This window comes from Lepidochelys olivacea (genome assembly GCF_965140295.1).
Source record: "Lepidochelys olivacea isolate rLepOli2 genome assembly, chromosome: 28".
NCBI classification, from domain to species: Eukaryota; Metazoa; Chordata; order Testudines; family Cheloniidae; genus Lepidochelys; species Lepidochelys olivacea.
Genome location: NC_140438.1, coordinates 1,587,128 through 1,605,571, shown reverse-complemented (window position 1 = coordinate 1,605,571; position 18,444 = coordinate 1,587,128). Strand labels below are relative to the sequence as shown.

The following is an 18,444-nucleotide window of genomic DNA, read 5'->3' as shown; positions in this document are numbered from 1 at the left end:
CTGACTCTTAAATGAAAAAGACCCACGTGGGGGGAGGACTGGCTGGCTCAGGGGGGCGGAGATGGGGCAGGGGCCTGTCTGCTCAGGGGGGCACCGGCTCCCCTCTGGCCCCAGGGCAGGGACTGGCTGGCTCGGGGGGGCAGGGAATGGGGCACAGGGCCTGTCCGCTCTAGAGGCCGCTGCCTCTGGGGGGCTGTGTCGCTCAGTAGGGGGTGGGGCAGGGGGTAGGAATCGTCAGCAGCTGCCCTAGCCACCGTGGGTCCCTTGCCCATGGGGCAGAGGGGTCAGGGTACGGGCCTGACACGTCCTGTGATTCTCAACAGCTCTGGATTCCCTGAGACTCACCCTTGGCCCCCATTCGGGGTCTCTCCGGCTCATGGCCAAGGGACGCCGGGACTCCTGGGTTCTCTCCCTGGCTCTGGGATGGGGGGCTGGTGGGTTAGAGCAGGAGGGGGCTGGGAGCCAGGACTCCTGGGCTCTATCCCCAGCTTTCAGATTGTGTGTCTTGAATTCCAGCCCCCCCACCGACCTACGAAACATCCCCTCCCCTCCCACAGGTGGGCAGAGAACCCAGGAGTCCTGAATCCCACCCTACTCCCCTCCCAGATCTCAGCCCATAACCCAGAAGCCCCCACTCCATTTTAGTTCCCCATCTGTTCACACACGCTCACTATCCTCACGCCCCACTCCCCAGAGCCACCCTCAAACCTGGCCCCATTTCCTCCACCCGAAACCCAGCTGTGGCTGCAGTCCCACCCCCCACTCCCCAGGTCCCCTTTTGCTCCCTACGCGGGGAGATGGAGTCACCATCCCTCTGGTCCCAAGCTCCTTTGCAATCAGAAGTTGCTTGGTGTGAGAGGTGGGATCCCCTCTGTTTGGTGTCAGAGGTGGGATCCCCTCTGTTTGGTGTGAGAGGTAGGATCCCCTCTGTTTGGTGTCAGCGGTGGGATCCCCTCTGTTTGGTGTCAGGGGTGGGATCCCCTCTGTTTGGTGTCAGAGGTGGGATCCCCTCTGTTTGGTGTCAGGGGTGGGATCCCCTCTGTTTGGTGTAAGTGGTGGGATCCCCTCTGTTTGGTGTCTGCGGTGGGATCCCCTCTGTTTGGTGTCAGGGGTGGGATCCCCTCTGTTTGGTGTGAGAGGTGGGATCCCCTCTGTTTGGTGTCAGCGGTGGGATCCCCTCTGTTTGGTGTCAGCGGTGGGATCCCCTCTGTTTGGTGTCAGCGGTGGGATGGCTCCTTCCTGCCTGGCACCCCCTCCTGGCGCTGGAGGGAACTGGTTCGCAGCCATTTGAGACTCAAAGGTTGGACAAAACTCCTCCCTCTAACTGTGTAGCCCCACCCCCACCCCCACCTCCCCCCCGGCAGCTGCTCTTAAAGGGGCAGAGGGAGTCCAAGGGCCAGGAGGGAAAAAGGCAGAGGAGGGACCCGGTACCATGAACTGCATCATCCGACCGTGCACGGTGAAGGACTGCAAGGTCATCCTGCAGTTCATCAAGGTCAGGGAAGGGAGGGGTCCTGGTTCCCAGCCCCCCGCCCCCTCCCCCCGCTCTAATCCACCAGCCCCCACTCCCCTCCCAAACCCAGGGAGAGAACCCAGGAGTCCTGGCTCCCAGCCTCCCCCTCTGCTTTAACCCACCAGCCCCCGCTGCCTCCCCACAGCTGGGGAGAGAACCCAGGCGTCCAGAGGTCGCCCCCCACCCCCCTACAATCCTGCTGTAGCAGAGAGAGGCTCAGGATGGGGGTGGCAGGGGGCTGGCCCTTCGGGGCAGGGGGCTGGGGCCCAGGGGACAGCGGTGGCTCTGGGGCACTCAGGGTGGGGGCTGTCTGTTGCAGGAGATTGCCGTCCATTACAGGGTGCCCCCTATCGAAGTGAAAGTCACCCTGGAAGGTAAGAGCCCTCAGGGCGTTGGGGGGCTCTGGCGGAGGGGGAGGGAGCCCGGGCAGAGGGGGAGGGGTCCTAGCAGAGAGGGAGGAATGGGGGGCAGAGGGGGAGGGGGCCCGGGGAGGGTAGTCCTAGCAGTGACGGGTGCTGGGGGGGTGTCTTTGGCTCTGCACACCCCTTGCCCCACAGCTCTGGCTCCCTCCCATTCGGCAGTGCCCCCCACCGGTGCCCCACTCCGGTGTGCCCCTTTCTCACACCCTGCAGGGGTGGGGGGGCGCTGGGCCCTGACACGTGTCTCTGCTTCCCCTGCCCAGTGCTGAGAGAGGACGGGTTCGGGGCACAACCCCAGTACGACTGCTACGTGGCGGAGCTGCCCCCACAGCAGACGAACAAGGAGGGTAGGTGTGATCGCTCGTGCAACGCCGCCCCCTGGTGATGTGTGATCACTAGTGCGACAATGCCCCCTGGTGGTGTGTGATCGCTCGTGCAACGCCGCCCCCCAGTGGTGCGTGATCACTGGTGCAACGCCGCCCCCTGGTGTGTGTGACCGCTTGTGCGACGCCGCCCCCTGGTGTGTGTGATCGCTCGTGCAATGCCGCCCCCCCGGTGGTGTGTGATTGCTCGTGCGACGCTGCCCCCTGGTGGTGTGTGATCGCTCGTGCGACGCTGCCCCCTGGTGGTGTGTGATCGCTCGTGCGACGCCGCCCCCTGGTGGTGTGTGACCGCTCGTGCAACGCCGCCCCCTGCTGGTGTGTGACCGCTCGTACGACGACGCCCCCCGGTGGTGCGTGACCGCTCGTGCGACGCTGCCCCCTGCTGTGTGTGATCGCTCGTGCGACGACGCCCCCTGCTGGTGTGTGATCGCTCGTGCGACGCCGCCCCCTGCTGGTGTGTGATCGCTCGTGCGACGCCGCCCCCTGGTGGTGTGTGATCACTAGTGCGACAATGCCCCCTGGTGGTGTGTGATCGCTCGTGCAACGCCGCCCCCCAGTGGTGCGTGATCGCTCGTGCGACGCCGCCCCCTCGTGGTGTGTGACCGCTTGAGCGACGCTGCCCCCTGGTGGTGTGTGATCGCTCGTGCGACACCGCCCCCGGTGATGTGTGATCGCTCGTGCGATGCCGCCCCCTGGTGGTGCGTGACCGCTCGTGCGACGCCGCCCCCTGGTGGTGCGTGACCGCTCGTGCGACGCCGCCCCCTGGTGGTGTGTGATCGCTCGTGCGACGCCGCCCCCTGGTGGTGTGTGACCGCTCGTGCGACGCCGCCCCCTGGTGGTGTGTGACCGCTCGTGCGACGCCGCCCCCTGCTGTGTGTGACCGCTCGTGCGATGCCGCCCCCTGGTGTGTGTGATCGCTCGTGCAATGCCGCCCCCCCGGTGGTGTGTAATCGCTCATGCAACGCCGCCCCCTAGTTGTGTGTGATCGCTCGTGCGACGCTGCCCCCCGGTGGTGCGTGATCGCTCGTGCGACGCCACCCCCGGTGGTGCGTGATCGTTCGTGCGACGCCGCCCCCTGGTGGTGCGTGATCGCTCGTGCGACGCCGCCCCCTGCTGGTGTGTGACCGCTCGTGCGACGCCGCCCCCTGCTGGTGTGTGACCGCTCGTACGACGACGCCCCCCCGGTGGTGTGTGATCGCTCGTGCGACGCCCCCCCGGTGGTGTGTGATCGCTCGTGCGACGCCGCCCCCGGTGGTGTGTGATCGCTCGTGCGACGCCGCCCCCTCGTGGTGTGTGACCGCTTGTGCGACGCTGCCCCCTGGTGGTGTGTGATCGCTCGTGCGACACCGCCCCCCAGTGATGTGTGATCGCTCGTGCGACGCCGCCCCCTGGTGGTGCGTGACCGCTCGTGCGATGCCGCCCCCTGGTGGTGTGTGATCGCTCGTGCGACGCCGCCCCCTGGTGGTGTGTGATCGCTCGTGCGACGCCGCCCCCCGGTGATGCGTGATCGCTCGTGCGACGCCGCCCCCTGGTGGTGCGTGACCGCTCGTGCGACGCCGCCCCCTGGTGGTGTGCACATGTCTGCCCCACGCTGGCGGGGATGCCGAGCGGCTCCCTGTGTGTCATGGTCCCCGTACAGCTACCGGCCACTGTCGCTGCGGAGGTGCGGGGGGGGGGTCGAGGGGCTACCCCGGCCCCGGGGTGATGCCCACGGATCCTGCCCCAGCCCGAAGCTGCAGGGTTCCCCCACAGGTGGCATCGTGGGCTACGTCCTGTCCAGCTTCACGTACAGCGCCTGGAAGGGCAGGAACCTCTATGTGGACAATCTCTACGTTCAGCCGCAGTTCAGAGGTACGGCCGGGCCAGGGCCAGGGGGAGGACCCAGGAGTCCGGGCCCTCTGCCCCCCCTCCCCCGCTCTGCCCCACCAGCCCCCGCTCCCCTCCTAGAGCCGGGGAGAGAACCCAGGCATCCTGGCCCCGCCAGCTCCCCCCTGTTCTAACCCACCAGCCCCCACTCCTCTCCCAGAGCCGGGGAGAGAACCCAGGCGTCCTGGCTCCCAGCTCCCCCCTGCTCTAACCCACCAGCCTCCACTCCCCTCCCAGAGCCAGAGAGAGAACCCAGGCGTCCTGGCTCCCAGCTCCCCCCTGCTCTAACCCACCAGCCTCCACTCCCCTCCCAGAGCCAGAGAGAGAACCCAGGCGTCCTGGCTCCCAGCTCCCCCCTGCTCTAACCCACCAGCCTCCACTCCCCTCCCAGAGCCAGAGAGAGAACCCAGGCGTCCTGGCTCCCAGCTCCCCCCTGCTCTAACCCACCAGCCCCCGCTCCCCTCCCAGAGCTGGGGAGAGAACCCAGGAGTCCTGGCTCCCAGCTCCCCCCTCTTCTAACCCACCACCCTCCGCTCCCCTCCCAGAGCCGGGGAGAGAACCCAGGCGTCCTGGCTCCCAACTCCCCCCTGTTCTAACCCACTAGCCCCCACTCCCCTCCCAGAGCCGGGGAGAGAACCCAGGAGTCCTGGCTTCTTGCCCCCCCTGCTCTAACCCACCAGCCCCCACTCCCCTCCCAGAGCCGGGGAGAGAACCCAGGAGTCCGGGCTCAGTTGTGTTCCTCCCACAGGCCAGCAGATCGGGAAGCGGCTGATCGAGAAGGCTGCCCAGGTGAGTTTCGGTCACTGGCGGTGCGGGGGGATAGAGGGCTGCTCAACTCTAACCCCCACACCCCACCCTGAGCCCCCCAACTCTGCCCTAAGGAACAAACCCCTCTTTGTTGGGGTCACCAGCCCCACCCCCCACCTGTCTGACTGGCCCCAACCCGTGTCATCTGAGACCTCGTACTTCATCACAGCAATGGGCCAGGATTGGGGCGACTAACCTGTGTGTGTGAGAGACACCCCAGCCCTCTGCCCCCCGCCATCGCACACACCTCCCTGTGTGTCCTATGCCCTGCACTGCTACCAGGTAGCAGAGATTACCCCTGCAGAAACGAGTCTAACCCCTGTCTCTGTTCCTCTGTGTCAGTCCTGTGCCCCACACTGCCCCCAGTAGCAGAGATTCCCCCCCACAACAGTGGATCTAACCCTTCTCTCTACTCCTCCATGTGTCCTATGCCCCACATTGCTCCCTGGTAGCGGAGATTCCCCCTGAAGAAACGAGTCTAACCCCTTTCTCTGCTCCTCCATGTATCCTGTGCCCCAGACTGCCACCCAGTAGTGGAGATTCCTCCCTGCAACAGTGGGTCTAACTCCTCTCTCTGATCCTCCATGTGTCCTAGGCCCCGCACTGCTGCCAGGTAGCAGAGATTCCCCCACAGCAGTGCGTTTAACCTCTTTCTCTGCTCCTCAGTGTGTCCTATGCCCCATATTCCCCCCAGGTAGCCGAGATTCCCCCCCACCACAACACCAAATCTAAATTCTTTTTCTGCTCTCCCACGTGTCCTATGGCCCGCACTGCTGCCCAATAGCAGAGATTCCACCAGCCCACCCAGCAGTGGGTCTAACCTGTTTCTGCTCCTCCATGTGTCCTATGCCCCGCACTGCCCCTCAGCAGCAAAGATTCCCCCCACAGCAGCTGGTCTAACCCCTTTCTCTGCTCCTCCATGTGTCCAATGCCCTGCACTGACCCCTGGTAGTGGAGATTCCCCACACAGCGATGGTCTAACCCCTCTCTCTGCTCCTCTGTGTGTCCTATGCCCCGCACTGCCCCCCCAGTAGCGAAGATTCCCCCAGCAGCAGCGGGTCTAACCCCTCTCTCTTTGCTGCCCCCTGCAGGCAGCCATGGCCAAGGGCTGTGGCCAGCTCTGCATGCATATAGCCAAGTGGAAGACCAACGAAATGGGCTTCCTGGCCAGGCAGGGCGGCCAGGATCTGACGGCCAAGGAGGGCTGGAGCCTCTTCCACCTCAAAGAGGACGCCCTGCGGAGACTGGCGGCCCGGAGCAAATTTTAGGGCCTGGGGGGGGGGACAGAGCCCAGATGGGTTGGGGGGGGCTGGGGGTTCTCCCGAGGGAGTGAGCATCTCCGGGGGCGGGGGGATTCCCCAGTGGGGTGGGAGGAGGGGGTTCTCTCCATAACTCCCAAGGGATGGGCGGGTCCGCAGAGAGGGGGAGGGGGTTAAAGAGGGGGGTCTGATGGGGATGGGGGTCTGATGGGGATGGGGTTAGCCCTAGCCCTGGTGGGATGTGAGGAGCTGGTTTTCCCAGTGCCCCAACCCCCCCCCCCCGAAAAATTACCGGGCGGCTGGTGTGGGCCTGGCTGGTGACGTCAGGGTGATTCTTGCTGGAAGGCCCTAAAAATAAATGCTTTAATGGACATGGGGAAGTGAAGCCAGGACTCCTGGGTTCTCTCCCTGGCTCTGGGAGGGGAGTGGGGGCTGGTGGATTAGAACGGCGGGGGGGGCAGCCAGGACTCCTGGGTTCTCTCCCTGGCTCTGGGAGGGGAGTGGGGGCTGGTGGGTTAGAACTGGGGGGCTGGGAGTCAGGACTCCTGGGTTCTCTCCCTGGCTCTGGGATGGGGGTGAGGGCTGGTGGGTTAGGGCAGGCAGCTGGGATCCAGGACTCCTGGGTTCTCTCCCCGGCTCTGGGAGGGGAGTAGGGGGCTGTTGGTTAGGGCGGGGGACAGGGCTGTGGTGGATTTGCCGTTCCCTGCCGTGGATTATCGGTGCCGTATCAAGCTGGCAGTGGGGTCCCGGGGGCCGGTGGGATCCCGGGGGGGCGGTTGGGGCCCGCACAGGAAGGCAGAGCCCAGTGGGACCTGAGACCTCTCTGACCCAAGGACTCGGGGACGGTTCGAGAACCCGAGAGGGTCCATCTGACGGCCTCTGGGCCCCATCCTGAGCTCCCCCGACCGGCTGGGGGCACCTGCTCCGTGGCCAGGAAAACCGAGATGAAATGGGGGGGCACAGAGGCCGGGGGGGGCGGGACTGTGGTACTGTGCCAAGGAAGAGATTGGCAGGACGTAGGGCCAAGATGCCAGGCAGCCGGGCGCCCCACGTTCATCTCCCTGCTCCGAACCGGGCCAGCGAGCGGCTCGGGGGCCCTGGATGTGACCCCAAATTCCACCCTCGGCCTGAGAGAACTTCCCAGCCTTCATCCCGCTCCCCTGCCAGAGCCGGGGGAGAACCCAGGAGTCCTGGCTCCCAGCCTCCCCGCCCCCCCCCCCCGCTCTAACCCACCTGCCCTCACTCTCCTGCCAGAGCCCGGGGGAGAACCCAGGCGTCCTGCCCCCTGCATTCCCAGCCCTTAACCATTAAACCACCTAGTTTTGGGGCTGGATAATTTTTACCTTCCTTTCCAGCCCGCCGCTGCCCCCTCCATGAGATCTTTGTGCCACGTCGATCCCTTCCCCCCAGCATGTGATCAGTGAGTGGGGCAGAGGGCGACCCCCCCATTCCCCCTGAGAGGCTTGTCAGCTGAGCAGCAATGGACCTCGACCCCCAGCTTAGTGATTAGGTTCCCTGAGGGGCCCCCTGCCCTGCACAGGGGCCTGCCCCTCTCTGCCCATCTGTGGGGCCCCTAGCCAGGGGACTGAGGCCGACCAGACTGAGCAGATCCCACCCACCCCCACCCCGTGGCCCCGAACCAGCCCACGGAGGAGCCCAGCAGGCGGCCTGGCATTAGCCCACCTGCTGCAGGGCTGAGCCTGAGACCAGGCAGAGCTAGCCCGGGGCACCAGTGAGCCCCCACCGCCCAGGACCAGGCCTGGCTGTCCATCAGGGTACCGGGTACCCGCTTTGAGCCCGTCTGTGCAGCCAGCCCCATGCACATCTGTCCGGCTGTCCATCCACCCATCTCCATCCATATCTATCTACCCGTCCAGCCAGCCATCTGTGACGAAGCGGGACTGTTCTTAATGTTTCCTCTGAATAGTGTGGGGGTGCCTCAGTTTCCCCTAGGCAGTTCTTAAGTATCTAGGGGGTGGGGTAAGGGTGTATGATCATTGCAGAGCCCTAGAGGGCCGGTGTGTGCCGGGGTCTGGACACAGAGGATGGCCGACACCCTGTTTCCTGGCCACTGATGGCCTGGGCCCTTCCCCCCTGCGAGGTGAGAGCTAAAGGGTTGGAGAACAAAGGAATCCGGTGACCTCCTGGCCCGGGAAAGGGACAAAGCCCAGAGGAGGGGGGGGCTAGAGAGAGTTTCAGTTTGGGGCTGGCTGGAGACATGGAGTGAAGGTCAGATGTGGTTGTCTGGCTCACTGCCCCCAAAATGGACCCAGCTGAGGGGTCCCGGTCTCTGCACCTACAAGCTCTGTGTTAGACCATGTCCCTGTCGTCTAATAAACCTTCTGTGTTACCGGCTGGCTGAGAGTCCCTTCTGACTGCGGAGTTGGGGGGCAGGACCCCTCTGGCTTCCCCAGGACCCCACCTGGGCGGACTCACTGTGGGAAGCACACGGAGGGGCAGAGGAGGCTGAAGGCTCCGAGGTCAGACCCAGGAAGGGGGAAAATGTGTGAGCTGGGTGTCCTGAAGACAGGCTGCTCCCCGAGAGGAGACTCCCCAGAGTCCTGCCTGGCTTCATGGGGAGCAGTTCCAGAGCATCGCCCAGGGACTCCGTGACACCATCCCTCCATCCATCCGTGTCTATCTATCTGTCCATCCATCTGTCCATCCATCCCCATGTCCAGCTGTCCATCCATCCATCCATATCTATCTATCCATCCATCCGACCATCCGTCCATCCATATCTACCTACCCATCCATCCATCCCCATGTCCAGCTATCCATCCATATCTATCTACCCATCCATCCATCCGTCCATCCGTCCGTCCATCCATCCATGTCTATCTATCTGTCCATCCATCCATCTGTCCATCCCCATGTCCAGCTGTCCATCCACTCATTTACCCATCCAACCACCTGTCCGTCCATCCATATCTACCTACCTATCTGTCCATCCATCCATCTGTCCATCCAACCCCACACACCTCTGTCCATCCATCCATCTACCCATCCACCCATCCATCTGTCCATCCAACCCCATGTACCTCTGTCCATCCTTCCATCCACCCATCTAGCCATCTCTATCTATCCATCCATCCACCCACCCACCCACCTCTCCCATATGGCCATCCATCCCCCATGCACCTCTGTCCATCCATCCATCTATGCATCCATCCATACCCATCCATCTGTCCAACCCCACACACCTCTGTCCATCCGTACATCTACCCATCCATCCATACTCATCCATCCATCCATCCATCCACTTCTACCATCTCTCCATCCAAATCCACATACCTCTGTCCATCCATCCATCCCCCCTCCTATCTACCGAGCCATCCCCATGCACGCTCACCTAGCTATCTATCCATCAATCCGTCCATCCATACACACAGCCCTCTATCCATCCCTCCCTATACAGCTCTCTCTCTCTCTCGCTGGATCCATCCTCCCCCATGGGTATAGCACCCAGCTTCTCCTGGCCCCCCCCCCATCTTCACCCCAAGGGCTCAGTTCCATGCTCACCACAGCCTGTCCCCACGGATGCACACTGGTCTTTGAGCTAGGAGTGTCTGTAGCTGGGGACACTGGCCCCTTTTACGTGGCTACCCCTGCCCCTCTGGCTCGGAGGGAGAGGTACCGTGGCTAACGTGTCTTGGATTCCAATTGGTGTCAGCAGTGGGATCCCATCTGGTTGGTGTTAGTGGTGGGGTTGCCTTCTACTTGGCGCCCCCTCCTGGCTCCATAGGGAACTGCAGACACGGAGGGCTCTCCATGTGGCTGGGACTCCTCCTCCTGGATATGTGACCGAAAGGCCAAAAGTCCAAGAGCCGAGAAGGGGGAGAGAGGAGAAGAGATGCCAGCAGCCATGAGCTATGTTGTCCGACCCTGGGCCCTGAGGGACCTCAAGGACGTCATGCAGCTGATTCGGGTGAGCAGCGGAGGGAAGCGTAATCGCACCCCGAGGGAATGGAGCTGCCCAGGGGTGGTAGCAACGGGTGGAAATAGAACCCAGGTGTCCTGGCTCCCAGCCTCCCCTGCTCTGACTGCTAGTTTCCCCTCCCTTCCCCTACCCAAGCCAGGATAGAACCCAGGAGTCCTGGATTCAGCTGGAAAGTTCCCCATTCCCAGGGTAGCAGGGATGTGGGCACGTCAACAAGGGGTGTTGAGATGCAGTCACCTCTGGGGCGGGGCAGCTGGTTACCCAGGGACCCCTCACCTGACACTGAGATGCGGCCACCTCTGCAGCGGGGCGGCTGGTGACCCAGGGACCCCTCGCCTGGCATGGAGAAACGACCACCTATGGGGCGGGGCAGCGGGTTACACAGGGACCCCCTCTCCTGGCGCTGAGATGCGGCCACCTCTGGGGCAGGGCGGCTGGTTACACAGGGTCTGTCATCTCTCAACAGGAAGGGGCAAAGTTTCACAAGGCTTTGGATCAGGTCAAAACTACCCCCGAAGGTAAGTTAGTGGGGCTTTACCCATGAGCGACGTTCAGGGTTGGATTTCTGTGCCAGGGGGGCAGATGGGAGTTTCTTCACCCCACTCCTTGATGAAATTCCTCCCCCCCCCCGCTCTAACCACTAGTCCCCACTCCCCTCCCAGAGCCAAGGAGAGAACCCAGGAGTCCTGGCTCCCAGCCCTGCCTGGATCCAGCCAGTTTCTGTTTATTCTCTCTGCCTGCAGCGCTCAGGGAGGACGGCTTCGGGAGGCACCCCAAGTTTGGCTGTCTGGTAGCCGAAGTTTCCCGTGACCACAGGAGCAAAGATGGTGAGGCGTGGGAATATGTGGGGAGGGGGAGGGCAAATGGTATGGGGGCTGGGCAGTGTTTGGATGCGAGACTCACGTGCCCGCTGGCAGCAGGGCAGGGTCTCAGCGGGGGGCGCTGTTCTGCACAGAGTGAGGTGTTTGACTCCATAGGGTGCAGCTTATGTCACGCCGCACCCCAGAGGTGGGCGCATCTCGGTGCCGGGCGAGGGGTCCCCAGGTCACCCGCCACCCCGCCCCAGAGGTGGGTGCATCTCGGTGCCGGGCAAGGGGTCCCCGGGTCACCCGCCACCCTGCCCCAGAGGTGGGCGCATCTCGGTGCCGGGCAAGGGGTCACCGGGTCACCCACCGCCCCGCCCCAGAGGTGGGCACATAGCAAGCCATCCAAGGGGCTAAATCTTTGCCGGCTGCAATCCTTGTCTCTGCCTTCGAGGCTGGTTTCTCCAGGGCACACCATCGTCGGGTACCAGTTCCATTATTTCAGATACTGCACCTGGCAAGGGCGGATCGTTTTCGGGGAGGATCTGTACGTCATGCCGGAGTTCAGAGGTAGGGGCGCTGTGGGGCAGGGGGCGGGGCGGGGGGCTCAGCAGGGGGCGCTCTCCCCTGGCAGAGCAGGGCTGGCACCAGGGCGGCTCTTATGGGCACTGGGGGGCAGGGAGGGCTCTCCCCCAGCAGGGGGGGCTGGCCCCAGGGTGGCGATAGGGGGCGCTGTGGGGCAGGGAGCAGGGCAGGGGGCTCGGCAGTGGGCACTCTCTCCAGGCACCAAACTAATACTGTTCTGCCTTTCATGGAAACAATATTAAGGCCTGTTTATGCAAGACCTGCATGGGTCAGGGTTTGAACCCACATATCATCAGTGAGCAAGGGGTCCCTGGGTCACCCGCCGCCCCGCCCCAGAGGTGGCCGCATCTCGGCACCGGGCGGGGGGTCCCTGGGTCACCAGCCGCCCCGCCCCAGAGGTGGCCGCATCTCAGCGCCGGGCGGGGGGGTCCCTGGGTCACCAGCCGCCCCGCCCCAGAGGTGGCCGCATCTTAGCACCAAGCATACCCCTGATGTTCTAAAAGCCCTGCTCTAGGAATGATTGGGGGGCAGGCCTCCGGCGGGCGGGGGGCTGATGGGTTAGAGCAGGGGGGGGCTCGGAGCTAGCCAGGGTGTCACAGCAGCCCTGGGATGTACGAAGCTCGGAGCTAAGTGATTTATGTTCTTCTCTGCAGGCCAAGGGATTGGCACCAGTTTACTGAGCCAAGTGGCCAAGGTGAGGTTCGCTCCGAAATTCAGTCTCTCTTCCTCCCCGGACTGTGTGGGCCAAATCTGGGGTCAATGGGCCATTGCTCCGTCTGTGGGGCCAGACCCCCCAGGTAACATCTCTGGGGCCAAGCCTTGCTTTCTGGCATCAGAGCAGATAGGACGCTGCTGGTCCCACGCCGATGGGTGAGTCAGTAAAACAGCTCTGCCCTTCCGTCTCTCCCGCAGCTCGCACTGGCCTGCGGCTGCACCCAGTTCCAGTTCATGTCGGCCACCTGGAACCAGCCGGCCACGGCGCTGTACGAGAAACTGGGGGCCGTGGACATGACAGCGAGGGACAACTGGCTCGTCTGGCACATCGAGGGGCAGGCCATGGGGGAGATGGCGAAGCGGGCGACACAGTGAAGAGCTCTAGCTGGGGAGAGAACTCAGGAGTCCTGGCTCCCGGCCCCCCTCCGGCTCTCACCCTCCAGCCCCCACTCCCTTCCCAGAGCTGGGGAGAGAACCCAGGCGTCCTGCGGGTTCAATCCTGCCGCCGCCTGGATTTCGGCCCAGAATCCAGATCTGGCCGCAGCTCAATGCGCTGGTGAGAGACAGCACCATCGGGGGGTGTCACAGGGCGTGACCTGCCCCTGGGGGGCTCCTCGGGGCAGGGACCCCGCGCGGCCAATAAACAACGGTGTCAACTCGCTTGTGCATGATTCTGTGCTGGGGGGGGGAGTTGTATCTTTCAATCCCTTCAGGGCTGCTTTAGGAGGTGGGGCTGTGGGGGCTGGTGGGTGAGAGCAGGGGGGGCTGGGAGCCAGGATGCCTGGGTTCTCTCCCCAGCTCGGGGAGTGGGGACTGGTGGGTTAGAGCAGGGGGGGGGTGGGAGCCAGGACTCCTGGGTTCTCTCTCCATCGCTGGGGGGTGAGAGCAGCGGGGGCTGGGAGCCAGGACTCCTGGGTTCTCTCTCCATCTCTGGGAGGGGAGTGGGGCCAGGACTCCTGGGTTCCATTAGTTATTTCCGTGTTGAGAGCGTGAGGTTGAGTCTCTTTCATGGGCGCGGGGGGGGGGGGGGGGGAGAGGATTCTGCCCCACGGACAGTTGGACGGGGCAGCGGTTGTGGGGCAGAGCCAAATGCATGCTGGGAAATACAGTACTCTCTCTCCAGTCGGCGGCTCCCCACTCTGAGCTCCCAGAGCCTCGCCCCCACCCCCGGGACTTTGAACCCAGGCGATCGGCGAGGGAGGGGGCATGGAGTGCGTTGTCCGGCCCTGCAGGGCTGAAGACTGTGTGGAGGTCGTGCGGATGATAAAGGTTGGATGGGGACAGAACCCAGGCGTCCGGGCTCCCAGCGCCCCCCCCCCCCGCCCCCCGCGCGCGGGCTCTCTAACCACCAGCCCCCACTCCCCTCCCAGAGCCGGGGAGAGAACCCAGGAGTCCTGGCTCCCAGCCCCCCCTGCTCTAACCACTAGCCCCCTCTCCCATCCCAGAGCCGGGGAGAGAACCCAGGAGTCCTGGCTCCCAGCCCCCCCTGCTCTAACCACTAGCCCCCACTCCCCTCCCAGAGCCGGGGAGAACCCAGGAGTCTTGGCTCCCAGCCCCCCCTGCTCTAACCACTAGCCCCCTCTCCCATCCCAGAGCCGGGGAGAGAACCCAGGCGTCCTGGCTCCCAGCCCCCCCGGCTCTAACCACCACCCCCACTCCCCTCCCAGAGCCGGGGAGAGAACCCAGGAGTCCTGGCTCCCAGTCCAGCCTGCTCTAACCCAGCGGCCCCCACTCTCCTCCCCAAGCCGGGGAGAGAACCCAGGAGTCCTGGTTCCCAGCCCCCATTGGTCTAACCCAGCGGCCCCCACTCCCCTCCCCGAGCCGGGGAGAGAACCCAGGAGTCCTGGCTCCCAGCCCCCACTGGTCTAACCCACCAGCCCACACTCCCCTCCCCTAGCCGGGGAGAGAAGGGGGTGCCTGGAGAGCTTTGGGGGTGCAGAATGGAGGGCCTGGGAAGAGGGAAGGAAATTGGGGGGGCTAGGGGGAGGGGAATTGGGGCTGGGGAGAAATGGCGGGGCTGGGTGGAGACAGGATTTCTCAGAGGCTGGAGGGAGGGTTGGGGAGGCTGAGAGAGGAATTGGATGGGGGGCCGACTGAGAGGGGAATTGAGGGGAGATCCCGGTGGTGCTGGTTGGGGGAGAAAGGAGTTGGGGGGTGCTGATCCACGGGCTCCCTTTCTGCCCCCCAGGAGCTGGCAGAGTTTGAGAAGCTCCCGGACCAGGTACAAATTAATGACCAAGGTGAGCTCTGCCCTTCCTCCCCCCCGCCGACGCCACCCTCCCCCCTTGGGATCTGGGTGCACACCCCCTCTTCCGGGGCAGGTGGGGAGAGAGGCAGCTGCGGGGCGGGTGGGGCGCATGGAGTGGGATTTGTAGCTGCCCCAATTTGGGAGGGGGGCTGTGAGAGGGGGGTTCAGGGAGGTGGGGGTTCTCTTTCCTCCCTGTCCCCCCATGTCTCCCCCTCACCCCCCAATATCCTCCCCAGTGCTCAGGGAAGATGGTTTTGCCAACGACCCTTTCTACAGATGTCTGGTGGCAGAGGTCCCGCCCGAACACCGGAGTCGAGACGGTAATGCACCCCCCGCCCCACAATGCCCGGGGGGGTACCCCCGACACCCGGCACAGTAATAATTCGGGGGACCCCAAGAGGCCGAAGACAGCCCACCGCCGCCGCCTCCCCCCCCCCAACTAGCTACCCCAGTTTTCCCTGATAGACTTAGCTCCCCCACCCCGGGCCATCCCTGACCCCAGCTCTGTGTCCCGGTGGCTCAGAATTGGAGGTCGGGGGTCCAGCAGTGAGGATTTGGGAGGAGGTGGCTGAGGGGCTGAGTTTGGGGGGAAGATCCAGATCTTTGTCTCTTTTTCCTTCTGTCTGATTCACTTTTTCCATGGAGGGGACCCCCCTAAAATAGCTCCCAGGCCCCCCCTCAGCCAGGAATAGAACCCAGGAGTCCTGGCTCCCAGCCCCCCCCCACTCTAACCCACCAGCCCCCCACTCCCCTCCCAGAGCCAGGGATAGAATGGGGGGTGCCTGGAGAGCTTTGGGGGTGGAGAATGGGGGCTGGGAGCAGGGAAAAGAATTTCAGGGGCTAGGAGATGGGGAATTCGGGGCTGGGTGAAGAAGGGATTTCTCAGAGGCTGGGGGAAGGGTTTGGGGGGACTGGAAGAGTATGAGGAATTTGGGGGTGCCTGAGGTGGGGGCAGCTGGTGAATTTTGTTCCCCGCCCCAGGACACACCGTCGTGGGGTACGGCCTCTATTTCTTCACCTACAGTACCTGGAAAGGCAGAAACATCTACATGGAAGACCTGTACGTCATGCCTGAGTTCAGAGGTACGGAACTGGGGGAGAGTGGCATTATTTGGGGTCCCCAACATAGACAGCCCCAATGATGCTTGCAAGGCAGTCACCCCAGGGGAAGAGCTAGGACACGGAAAAGTCCACGGCTCCATGTCTAGTTGGCAGCCAGTATCAAGTGGAGTGCCCCAAGGGTCGGTCCTGGGGCCGGTTTTATTCAATATCTTCATAAATGATCTGGAGGATGGTGTGGATTGCACTCTCAGCAAGTTTGCGGATGATACTAAACTGGGAGGAGTGGTAGATACGCTGGAGGGGAGGGATAGGATACAGAAGGACCTAGACCAATTGGAAGATTGGGCCAAAAGGAATCTGATGAGGTTCAATAAGGATAAGTGCAGGGTCCTGCACTTAGGACGGAAGAACCCAATGCACAGCTACAGACTAGGGACCGAATGGCTAGGCAGCAGTTCTGCGGAAAAGGACCTAGGGGTGACAGTGGACGAGAAGCTGGATATGAGTCAGCAGTGTGCCCTTGTTGCCAAGAAGGCCAATGGCATTTTGGGATGTATAAGTAGGGGCATAGCGAGCAGATCGAGGGACGTGATCGTTCCCCTCTATTCGACATTGGTGAGGCCTCATCTGGAGTACTGTGTCCAGTTTTGGGCCCCACACTTCAAGAAGGATGTGGATAAATTGGAGAGAGTTCAGCGAAGGGCAACAAAAATGATTAGGGGACTGGAACACATGAGTTATGAGGAGAGGCTGAGGGAGCTGGGATTGTTTAGCCTGCAGAAGAGAAGAATGAGGGGGGATTTGATAGCTGCTTTCAACTACCTGAAAGGGGGTTCCAAAGAGGATGGCTCTAGACTGTTCTCAGTGGTAGCAGATGACAGAACGAGGAGTAATGGTCTCAAGTTGCAGTGGGGGAGGTTTAGGTTGGATATTAGGAAAAACTTTTTCACTAAGAGGGTGGTGAAATACTGGAATGCGTTACCTAGGGAGGTGGTAGAATCTCCTTCCTTAGAGGTTTTTAAGGTCAGGCTTGACAAAGCCCTGGCTGGGATGATTTAACTGGGAATTGGTCCTGCTTCAAGCAGGGGGTTGGACTAGATGACCTTCTGGGGTCCCTTCCAACCCTGATATTCTATGATTCTATGATTCTAAGTGGAGCAGAACCCAGGAGTCCTGGCTCCCAGCCCCACCCCAGCTCTAACCACTAGACCCTGCTCTTAAATTGCTGATTTCTCTCCCCACACAGGTAAAGGCATTGGCAAGAAGCTTATGAGTAAAATCGCAGAGGTAACAGGACATTGGACCCTTTGCCCTTTCTGATCCCTTCCTTTCCTTGCTCTCAGATTGCAAGCCAGCCCCCTAGGGGGATCATTGTTCCCACTTCTACCATGGGGGAAACTGAGGCACTGGCCTGGCTCCCAGCCTCTCCTGCTCTAGCCACCAGACCCCACTCCCCTCCCGGAGCTGGGGAGAGAACCCAGGAGTCCTGGCTCCCAGCCCCCACTCCCTTCCCAGAGCTGGGGAGAGAACCCAGGCGTCCTGGCTACCAGGCCCCCCTCCTCCCCCCAGCTCTAACCCAACAGCCCCCACTCCCCTCCCAGAGCTGCGGAGAGAACCCAGGAGTCCTGACTCCCAGCCACCCCCCGTTGATCCTTCTCAGATTGGTGTGGAGAACAGATGCACCCAGATGAAGTTTATGGTGCTGGACTGGAATCAAGCGGCCATCGACTTCTACCAGGGCCAGGGGGCGGTGGACCTCACGGCCGCGGAGGGCTGGCACTTCTTCCACTTCGAAGGAGATGCCCTGGAGCAGCTGTCGCAGGGGCAGCTGGGACAGTGACGTGGCCACCAGCCCCAACTCCCCTCCCAGAGCCGGGGAGAGAACCCAGGAGTCCTGCCTCCCACTCCTCTGCTGTAAACCTTCATAGATGCTCCTGTAAAACCCCTTTCCTCTGATCAGTTTGGTGGAGGGAGGGCGGTTTGGGGGTCAGGCAAGACTGTGTGAATGAGGATAGTGGGGTGAGGGGGAGGGGGTCTCTAGATCCACTGGGGTCCCGTGTTCCAGCAGGCCCCAGCGTCTAGTGCATGGAATAAAACCATGGCAAACAAATATTTGTCTGTGTCCAAATCACTCACCCCCAGGAATGTTGGGGTCGGAGTGGGGGGGCATATTCAGGTGGCAATCGGCGGGGGGGTGGGTGGGAAGTGTGCGGGGAGAGCTGCAGGGTATGGGGTGAGGGATTTCTGCATGACCCAATTCCCTGGGGCAGGAGTAGGGAGCGAGCAAGCCTAACTCCCCTGTGCTGAAATATCCGTTGAATAGTAGGGGAATCACCCATGGGGAGGTCGCAGTAGAGGGAGTATGACACACAGTGTCCAAATCATCCCTCTGTGGGCTTGGCTATCTCGGTCGGGGAGGTCTGGGCGTCACCCTGATCTCGGTCGTGAGCTAGTCCTGAGAAAAGGAGCTCCTGGGGGAGCCAGGGATAGAACCCAGGAGTCCTGGCTCCCAGCCCCCCCCGCTCTAACCCAGCAGACCTCCATTCCCCTCCCAGAGCCAGGGATAGAACCCAGGTGTCCTGGCTCCCAGCCCCCGCCCTCCCCCCACTAGACCCTCCTTCCAGGAGACCTGGGCAGGGAGATCACAATGATCTGTCCTGGCTGTAGTATCTAGAAATCTACCCATTTATTTATAAAATAAAACCCTACCAAAATAAGCCCCTCCAACCCACGCCCCTCTTTCTCTGGGAGAGGACAATCGCGTGCCCGATACAGGGCCCAGTTGCTTAATGGCCTGGGGGATGGAGCTCAGATACTCCTGGGATCAACCAGGCGGCAAGTCCCA

At 62.7% G+C, this 18,444-nt stretch overlaps 2 protein-coding genes across 4 annotated transcripts; both read left to right on the top strand.

The window, feature by feature from the left end:
• The first annotated feature begins 1,369 nt into the window (after positions 1 to 1,369).
• On the top strand, positions 1,370 to 12,780 carry LOC311514165 (thialysine N-epsilon-acetyltransferase-like). Of its 2 annotated transcripts, none has more exons than XM_084616595.1 (11): positions 1,370 to 1,495; positions 1,833 to 1,887; positions 2,196 to 2,279; positions 4,068 to 4,166; positions 4,930 to 4,970; positions 9,993 to 10,175; positions 10,654 to 10,705; positions 10,931 to 11,014; positions 11,459 to 11,560; positions 12,229 to 12,269; positions 12,488 to 12,780. In XM_084616595.1, exons 1-11 carry the CDS (start codon positions 1,433 to 1,435, stop codon positions 12,662 to 12,664), a joined length of 981 nt encoding a protein of 326 aa, XP_084472721.1. In that variant the 5' UTR covers positions 1,370 to 1,432; the 3' UTR covers positions 12,665 to 12,780. The 2 variants fall into 2 exon arrangements, with proteins under 2 accessions (XP_084472721.1, XP_084472722.1); XM_084616596.1 differs by having other exon boundaries at positions 1,372 to 1,495; positions 11,445 to 11,560; positions 12,488 to 12,623.
• Positions 12,734 to 17,709, top strand: LOC311514166 (thialysine N-epsilon-acetyltransferase-like). Of its 2 annotated transcripts, XM_084616597.1 has the most exons (7): positions 12,738 to 12,845; positions 13,413 to 13,558; positions 14,478 to 14,529; positions 14,774 to 14,857; positions 15,519 to 15,620; positions 16,846 to 16,886; positions 17,260 to 17,709. In XM_084616597.1, exons 2-7 carry the CDS (start codon positions 13,496 to 13,498, stop codon positions 17,437 to 17,439), a joined length of 522 nt encoding a protein of 173 aa, XP_084472723.1. In that variant the 5' UTR covers positions 12,738 to 12,845; positions 13,413 to 13,495; the 3' UTR covers positions 17,440 to 17,709. The 2 variants fall into 2 exon arrangements, with proteins under 2 accessions (XP_084472724.1, XP_084472723.1); XM_084616598.1 differs by lacking the exon at positions 14,774 to 14,857 and having other exon boundaries at positions 12,734 to 12,845.
• The last annotated feature ends 735 nt before the right edge of the window (positions 17,710 to 18,444 follow it).

Excerpts from the sequence above, each read along its gene's own strand:
- LOC311514165 (XM_084616595.1), top strand. The coding sequence starts at position 1,433 with ATGAACTGCATCATCCGACCGTGCACGGTGAAGGACTGCAAGGTCATC. Across the intron at positions 2,280-4,067 it reads ACAGCAGACGAACAAGGAGG|GTGGCATCGTGGGCTACGTC; the intron begins GTAGGTGTGATC and ends GTTCCCCCACAG. Across the intron at positions 10,176-10,653 it reads ACGTCATGCAGCTGATTCGG|GAAGGGGCAAAGTTTCACAA; the intron begins GTGAGCAGCGGA and ends ATCTCTCAACAG.
- LOC311514166 (XM_084616597.1), top strand. The coding sequence starts at position 13,496 with ATGGAGTGCGTTGTCCGGCCCTGCAGGGCTGAAGACTGTGTGGAGGTC. Across the intron at positions 14,530-14,773 it reads GGTACAAATTAATGACCAAG|TGCTCAGGGAAGATGGTTTT; the intron begins GTGAGCTCTGCC and ends TATCCTCCCCAG. Across the intron at positions 14,858-15,518 it reads CGAACACCGGAGTCGAGACG|GACACACCGTCGTGGGGTAC; the intron begins GTAATGCACCCC and ends TCCCCGCCCCAG.